Source organism: Scyliorhinus canicula, chromosome 8 (genome assembly GCF_902713615.1).
Source record: "Scyliorhinus canicula chromosome 8, sScyCan1.1, whole genome shotgun sequence".
In the NCBI taxonomy this organism is placed as follows: domain Eukaryota; kingdom Metazoa; phylum Chordata; class Chondrichthyes; order Carcharhiniformes; family Scyliorhinidae; genus Scyliorhinus; species Scyliorhinus canicula.
Window position 1 is genome coordinate 66,365,372 of NC_052153.1, and position 8,929 is coordinate 66,374,300.

General features: G+C 41.0%; 1 protein-coding gene across 3 annotated transcripts in view; it reads left to right on the forward strand.

Moving 5' to 3' along the window:
- The window catches only part of cbwd (COBW domain containing), a 77,427-nt gene extending 68,852 nt beyond the window's left edge, over positions 1-8,575 (forward strand). For all 3 annotated transcript variants that reach the window (XM_038804695.1, XM_038804693.1, XM_038804696.1), the window contains 3 exons: positions 2,121-2,186; positions 3,663-3,792; positions 6,065-8,575. In XM_038804695.1, coding sequence (XP_038660623.1) covers positions 2,121-2,186; positions 3,663-3,792; positions 6,065-6,138 — 270 coding nt within the window. In that variant the 3' untranslated portion in view covers positions 6,139-8,575. The remainder of the gene's footprint in view (positions 1-2,120; positions 2,187-3,662; positions 3,793-6,064) is intronic.
- Positions 8,576-8,929: the final 354 nt, after the last annotated feature.

The window sequence follows — 8,929 nt, forward strand, 5'->3', positions numbered from 1 at the left end:
CATCCTCTGGCAGCGCATTCCAGGCACCCACCACTCTCTGCGTGAAAAACGTACCCCGTACATCTCCCTTACGCTTGCCCCCTCTCACCTTGAACCTGTCAGTCCAAAGATATGCAGTTTAGGTGAATTAGCCATTATAAATTGCCTTAGTGTCCAAGGATGTGCTGGTTAGGTTACGGTATAGGGTGGAGAGGATCGGTGCAGACTCTATGGGCCAAATGGCCTTCTGCACTGTAGGGATTCAATGATACTTTCGCCTCAGTATGTTGCAGTGACTATCAAGAAACATCTGGAAGTGTAATAAAAATCATAAGTTGTAATCTATCCAAAACTCCTCTTAGCTTTGTCAGTCACTATAAATTGCATTAGTGAGCCACCTATGCCAATAAAAGCAAAATACTGCAGATGCTGGAAATGTGAAAAAAAACAGACAATACTGGATAAAGTCAGCAGGTCTGGCAACACCTGTGGAGAGAGAAACAGAGTTACCTTTTCAAGTCCATTGATCCTTCTACGAAACAAGCACATATACTTTTTTTAAAAATGTATTTTATTCCAAACACAATTAACAAATCACATAGTCATCCAAAAACACAACCAAATTACAAACAGTTTGTCATTTTTCACACAACACTCCCCCTGCTCCCTAACACGGTGACACAGTGGTTAACACTGCTGCCTCGCAGCACCAGCGACCCGGGTTCGATTCTGACCTCGGGTGACTGTGTGTGGAGTTTGTACTTTCTCCCCATGTCCGCGTGGGTTTGCTCCGGGTGCTCTGGTTTCCTCCCATAGTCAAAAGATGTGCAGGCTCGGTGGATTTGCTATAATAAATTGCCTTTTCGTGTCCAATGGTTAAGGCAGAGGCATAGACCTCAGTGGGGTGCTCTTTCAGAGGGTCAATGCAGACTGGATGGGCTGAATGACCTCCTCCTGCCCTGTAGGGATTCTAACAGGCATCTATATTAATTGCACTGGAGTATTGTCCTTTTGCCAGGTCAGGGGTTAGGTGAGAGGGTTTAACCCCAACAACCCAAAGATGTGCAGGTAAGGTGGACTGGCCACGCTAAATTGCCCCTTAATTGGAGAAACAATAATTGGGTATTCTGAATTTATAAAAAAAATCAACAATCAGACTTCTATTTTTTATAGGCTTCCAGTAAAGTAAAGAAATAAATAGGGGCAGCATGGTGGCGCAGTGGGTTAGCCCTGCTGCCTCACGGCACCGAGGACCCAGGTTCGATCCCGGCTCTGGGTCACTGTCGGTGTGGAATTTGCACCTTCTCCCCGTGTTTGCGTGGGTTTCGCCCCCACAACCCAAAAGATGTGCAGGCTAGGTGGATTGGCCATGCTAAATTGCCCCTTAATTGGAACAATGAATTGGGTAGGCTAAATTTAAAAAATAAAAAAAGAAATAAATAGGTGCCATCGAATTCAGTTGACCGCAGTCTCATCTGAATTAAAATGTTGTGGGTTCAAACCCCTTTTTAGCATCTCAACACATAATTTAAGCCTACGACCCAACCGATGTGCTCCATTGTCAGAGGTACTATCTTCCAGATTAGATGCTGAACCTGGGTCTTCAGTTCCTATTTTGATGGTCTGGATTGATATTCGAGATCCCCTGGTACTGTTCCAAACGAAAATAAAAGGGTTTCTAAACTTTTGGCCAATGTTTGTCCTCTACCAGCAACATTTAAGAATAGATGAACTGGCTACTGATCCTTTTGCTAATATTGCATTTGATGGGGCAGCACGTGCGCAGTGGGTAGCATTGCTGCCTCGTGGCGCCGAGGTCCCAGGTTCGATCCCGTCTCTGGGTCACTGCCCGTGTGGAGCTTACACATTCTCCCTGTGTTTGCGTGGGTTTTGCCCCCACAGCCCAAAGATGTGCAGGATAGCTAGATTGGCCACACTAAATTGCCCCTTAATTGGAAAAATAAATTGGGTACTCTTTTTTTTAATGTTTTTAAATGATTGCATTCGGTGTGTGGAAAATGGTCATTGTGTTTGCCTACATAACCAACAGAAATTGCACCTCAAAAATAAAACCTTCTATTTTCAGCACATTGGAATGTGATAAATGTCATGTAAATACAAGTTTTACTTCTTTCTTTTAGAATCTGTTATGGGAAAAAAATTTGAAGAATAAGTCAGGCATTCCAATGGAAATCATACGGCTAAAGGTAATTATTAGTTTACCGTTCGCTTATCTGACCTAATTTGAGGAAGTACTATGCTCAGGGATGGTACGTTTTGGTTTAATTTTGTCATGTTGCTTTCAATTATGTTATTAATATGGGAATCAGCATTGCTTTTAAAAATCAAACAGTATTCACTCTTCAAAGAAAAAGATGTAATAGCAAAATAAAAATGAAATGAAATGACTCTGTGAAAGGAAAGGAAGTTCATCATAATTTTTTAATGAGTTATTTTTTATCGAAAAATCAGTTCTGGTGGGACTTTCTGGTTTGCTTTGTGAGTGATGGGACCACCAGATTTCATACAGAGCCATATGAACCAGTGTGTTTCTAGATTTGATTCCTTATCTGCACTTAACTAACAAATCTCTATTGGGATACTGCAGTCAGCATTTCTCCAAATTAGCTCAAATGCCAAAAAATAGTTAGGAACTCTGGTCTCCACTTATTATCAAGTGACTCCTCTTGGAAATCATATGTTTGGAAATTATAAAAGCTCAGGTTTAATTGTGATGTCCGCTTGGTGGCGCATGCTCCTTGCACTATCTCTCAACGCTTGCGTGCAAACAATGCCTTTGTGTGAGATACTAAGGATCCTGATGATGAATACTGTCGGGTTAAATACTGCATAGATTCTCTAGCACTGATCCTCTGCAAAAATGCACTTTAATCTACATTTATCGAAATGGTGTGGCTCATGTCAATTTTGTTTTAACAGCTGTTATGTTACATAGAATTTCAAAACCTTTGGCAATTTCCAAGCAAACATTTTAACAACCTATTTTCTAGCAGTTAAGTGCTCTTTGTAAAATGGCTTGCATTTTCCCATGATCATTGTCAGTGTAATTTTAGTTAAAGATGCTGAAAATTATGTGGCTTTCTCACATCCTCAGTATTTCACTTTGGTTAAGGATGGTGGGGTGGCACAGTGGTTAGCACTGCTGACTCACAGCACTAGAGAGTCTGGTTCTCAGATAGCTGAGTATTGAGAAGGTGGGAGCCACAGTAACCCTGGTAAGGGAACTTTATCTTGTTAGATTTTTGTCCCATGTGGCATCAGGGCTTTCTCTAAGATGGTTGGAACTGCCGTTTACACCGATGGGAATTTTTTTTGGCCTCTTCTCTGGTCAGAGACCTGATGTTTCTAAACGTTCTGCCTCTGCTTAACCCCCTTTATCCTCCATTCTGCCCTTCATCCCAGAAAATTTGCCCAATGTATTTTAATCAATTTCTATAAACACTTTATTGAAATCAAGTTTAACATGACAGCAAAATATCCAATTTTGATGCTGTATAACAGTTTGTACCTGGCTTTGTACTTCCGTCCATTTGGATTAGTTTTAGATTTGTTAATAAACATGTTTCTTTAACATGATGGAATGTAATTCTATAAAGTGTTGTGATTTTGAATTTCAGCTTCAAACCATCAGGTTTATAGTTGCCTCTCTTATTATTTGGCAGGCCCTTGTCTCAATACAGGAAAGACCACAGCAGGTGATTGTCCAGGGAGTGTACGAACTTTATGACCTGGAAGAAACTTCTGTCAACTGGGATGCAGACAGCGAAAGAATCAACAGATTTGTGTTTATAGGTAACCAACAAAAGTGGCATCCCACCTGCCTTTTATTTTTCTTTTGATGTTTTGGGTAGGTTTAACTTCTATTGGGCATGGGCAGCACGGTGGTGCAGAGGTTAGCACTGCTGCCTCACGGCGCCGAGGACCCAGGTTCGATCCCAGCTCTGGGTCACTGTCCGTGTGGAGTTTGCACATTCCCCCTCTGTTTACGTGGGTTTCGCCCCCCCCCCCCACAACCCAAAGATGTGCAGGGTAGATGGATTGGCCATGCTTAATTGGAAAAAATTAATTGGGTACTCTAAATTTAAAAAATAACTTCTATGAGGCATAGCAATGTGCTGTGGTTACAACGGTCACCCAAATTGTTCAGTTGAAAACAGATTTTACATTTGGTTTGAAAAAATGTTTGCACAGTAATCAAAATACATTTAGTTACCTTCCCAGGTATGTTTAGTTTTAAACTCTTCTGTCTTTATCCTATCCTGCGCCGTGTTGTACCCTGCCATCACTGCTGTCATTTCTGACTGTATTGTTGGTTCCTAATCCTCAAAAGCCTCAAATTTAAAACTCATCTTTCCGTTTGTTTCCATGGCCTCAACCTCCTTAACCTCCCTCTTTGCATTCATCCACTCAGTCCAGAACTCCTCTGCTCCTTTAAGTGCAGCCTTTTGCGCAATAACCCATTTAGGCTTCAGCATTGGCAACCATGGCTTCAGCTGCATAAGGCCCATGCTCTGGAACCTTCATTCTAAATCCGTCTGACATTGTGCCTCCTAACTTCTCATTCTCTTTGCTGTCATTCAATTTTTATTTTATTTTTTTATAAATTTAGAGTACCCAATTATTTTTTCCAATTAAGGGGCAATTTAGCGTGGCCAATCCACCTACTCTGCACATTTTTGGGTTGTGGGGGCGAAACCCACGCAGACACGGGGAGAATGTGCAAACTCCACACGGAACTGTCATTCAATTTTGACTGATAACTGTACTGGGACTTTTTCTACTCTGAAGGTGTTATATAAATGCAAGTTGCTATTTAAGCCTTCAAGCCTGCACCAATCATGATGGCTATCTAAACGGGAACCTTCTGCACTTTCAGGGTCCGTATTCCTCTATTTCTATCCTATTCATGTATTTGTCAAGATGCCTCTTGAACGTTGCTATCGTATCTGCTTCTACCACCTCCCCCGGCAATGCGTTCCAGGTGCTCACCACCCTCTGTAAAAAAAAAAAGTTTTAAAAACCTGCCTCGCACATCTCCTCTAAACTTTGCCCTTCGCACCTTAAACCTATGTCCCCAAGTAATTGACACTTCCACTCTGGGGGAAATAGCTTCTGACTATCCACTCTATCCATGCCATTCATAATTTTGTAAACTTTTATCAGGTCGCCACTCAATCTCCGTCGTTCCAGTCATGCATAAGAAATAAACATTAATGGATATTTGATGGATCAGTTGATGCAACAACTTGTATTTATATAAAACCTTTAACATAATAAAATATCCCAAGGTGTTTCCCTTATTAAACCAAATTTGATGCTGAACCACATAGGGAGATATTAAGATAGGTCAAAGGGGCAGGTTTTAAAGAGAATTTCAAAGGAGGAAAGATAGTTAGAAAGGCAACCAGGTTTGGAGAATAAACTCCAGAGGATAAGAGCCTAGTCAGCTGAAGGCAGTAGTAGTGTAATGAAAATCAGGTATGTCCAAGAGACCAGAAGGCAGTGTATGAACCCTTGCGTGTGAAAAGGCTTTTACACACAACTGGTGGTTAAGGTCTGGAATGCACTGCCTGAGAGAGTGGAGGAAGCACCTTTGATCAAGGCATTCAAAAGGGAATTGGACTGTTATTTGGAAAGGAACAATGTGCAAGGTTACAGGGAGAAGATAGGAAAATGGCACCATTCGGAGAGCTGGTGCAGACACAAGGGGATGAATGGCCACCTGTACTGTGAAACTTCTTTCAATATAGAAACATTTTTAAAGTAGAAATAGGACAGGTACTCCTTCCAGCATAGTTTGTGTTCAGTTTTGATAAGTCACATCCAGTCATGCATTGCTCTGTATGTGTTCCAGTAATTTTAAACTGCAAATGCTGTATTTGCATTAATAAGCAACATAATGCATTGATTACGTATAGTCTTGATATTGCTAAATATTTGTATCCTCTCAGTATTCCTCCTGTTAGTAAAATTTGTTTCTGCTTCAACTGATATGTGGTTCACATCTGGCAATTAATATATGATGATTTGTATACTGGCTTTTGTTTCCCCTCCCTCCCCACAGGCAGAAACCTGGATAAAGATATTCTAGAAGAACAATTTTCTACAATTGTAATGAATCGAGGAGACTCCAGCTGAAATTTGAATAGAAATGTGAAAGACAAAAATATAGTTAAAGTGGAGCCCAGTGTTTACGTATTGGAAGATGTGATTTTTCATTTTTTGTTCTTTCGATTCTCTCGCCTGGAAATCTATTAATTAGCATATGTCCTTCACCAGCTGCTGGGGAAGGAATGATCTGCTTTGAATTTACTCTCAGCACCACAGTTAATCAAACCTTACTGAATCTCCAACAGAACGAGTGAGACGTACACCAAAGCATTTTTTCATCATCCCTATCGAAAGAGAACATGTATCATTCTATTTATTTTCTGCATATAAGATGGTTAATTTACCTGAGAAACGAGCAGAAACCCTTGGATTATGGTCTATTACCTGCAGTTTGAGTGGCATGAATTTAATTCTTAGCTGCCTCACGGCGCCGAGGTCCCAGTTTCGATCCCGGCTCTGGGTCACTATCCATGTGGAGTTTGCACATTCTCCCCGTGTTTGCATGGGTTTCGCCCCCACAACCCAAAGATGTGCAAGGTAGATGGATTGAACATGCTAAATTGCCCCTTAATTGGAAAAACATTAATTGGGTGCACTAAAATTTAAAAAAAATTAGATTAAATTAATTTAATTCTTAGACTTGTACGATATTTTGGGTGACATTTTTTGTGAATTTTGTTCTCATCAGTATGAGGGTTATTAGCAATGGAGAATGGGACACTTTTTGTTTTGAGCGTCGGTTTGTCAGCGTCAAGCGCTTCCAGGTTAGGTATAGCAGTAGGTTAGGTATACCAACCCTCCAGGATTGGTATGGAGTCTCCAGAAATTAAAGATTTGTGTGCGTGTGTTTTGGCGGGGGGGGGGGGCTGCTGCAGGCAATCCCAGGCTAACACTATCGGAGCATTCAGTTTCTCATTGAATGTTTTTGCTTTATTAATTATAAAAATATCTTGGGGAACAAAGTTGAACAATTATCCAATTGGGTAATAAATATATTTTGAATGGCTGTGGGAAGGTGGTGCGCTGAAAATATTGGTGTTTCAAGTAACCAATAGTGCAGTTCAAGAGGGGTGGAGTGGTGATGTGATATCTTCCGGAAAATGTACAATCGGAGTTGGCAACCCTACATAGCACATGGTTTCCCCAAGAACAGAGACAATTTCCTACTCCTGAGCCAAGAGGCACTGAGTTCAATCCTCATCAAGGAGCCCCATTAAATAGATTCCAGCCCCGGGGTCCAGAACTCCAGCTATGTGCACCAGCCCAAATCTCAAGCAGCCTATATACCATATGACATTTCGTTTTCATTTCCAACATCGGCCATCCCGTGGACTTTGACTGAAGTTGAATCTAGACAGTTTTATTTTGCTCCGTAGTGTACTGGGATTGTTTAGACTTATTTTACGGAAGGCTATTATAGCCAGTAAACACTAGATTTTCGTGCTGGGCCAGTTTGCCCATTTTCTGCCAATGTTTTCCCCGAAAGATGTTCACTGACTTTCTGAAATACAGTTCCATGACTCTCAACCTCCCATAGGTGGCCATCATTCATAAACAAGAGCCCTGATGCTGGATTTGTGGGCTGTTTCACCACAGACAGCAGGAATTTGGCTAATCTTCAGCTCCTAAGCCCAAGGCGTCAGTGGTGTTTGAGAATCAAGAATGTGCTGATCGGTTTAATTAGATGTTTTCTGCACATTTTGACCACAATGTAGGTGAGACTATGTAAAGTTCTCCAAGATTTTGTTTTTTTGTGCTATATGATTACTGTAGCGATTTTATTTGTATATATCAATGTTGAAATTAGACTGCTAAACTCAATTATGAAGAGACAAAAGTTAATTAAAATGTTAAAGAGTAATGTTTTGGCACTCCCAATATGTGCTTCTGACATGTACAGGGAATTTCAAGGTGGAAGCTCTCTCCTTTGCTTCCTACCGTGTTGGTACTTCAGACAGGTTTGAGTACTTCCAACCAATATATTGAGACTAAGAATCTTGAGCACTGCCAGTCGCTTAGTTTCTGATCGCTAACTATGACTGCGAGATGAAAGCAAGTGCTTGAGAATTAAGGTGAGTGCATTCCACATCCATTCTTCCACCAGTGAACACGCTTTCGGGCACTTGCCAATGTATCTCTACAAGCAGTTATATGAATTACACAGAAGCAGTCACGTGTCATAGACATGTTCCTAATATACCAGATACTGGCAAACTGCTTGGGACATATTTGTGCCTGCAAGTTTCTATAGGGATGCTTTGCATTTCTTTGCTTTTTTCATTGTAGAAAAGTGCCCCTCGACGGTAGCTTGTGAAATGAAATGACGATCAGAGATGAGAATGAAAAGTATTTCAAATAGTATTGGAAGATTGCTGCTTCAAAACGATAGCACTGTTATTTATTCATGCCCTTTTGTGTTGGTGTTCTCAAATGCCTATTAAAAGCGGAAATGAGGTTTCATGTCTATTGAATGCAGTAGAGTAATTCATGCAGAATTTCAACTGAATTAATGACCTTTCACTTCAGACAGGTTGGGTCCCAGGTTCGATTGCTGGCTTTTTCACTGTCTGTGCGGAGTCTACACGTTCTCCCCATGTCCGCGTGGGTTTCCTCCCACTAATCCCGAAAGACATGCTGTTAAGCAATTTGGACATTCTGAATTCTTCCTCTGTGTACCCAATGTGGCGACTAGGGGCATTTCACAGTAACTTCATTGCAATGTAAGCCTACTTGTGATAATAAAGATTATTATTATTAGTTGATTTCCAATTGGAAAGTTGAACTGAAGTCTGGAACACTGCCTGCCGCTTAGATTTAA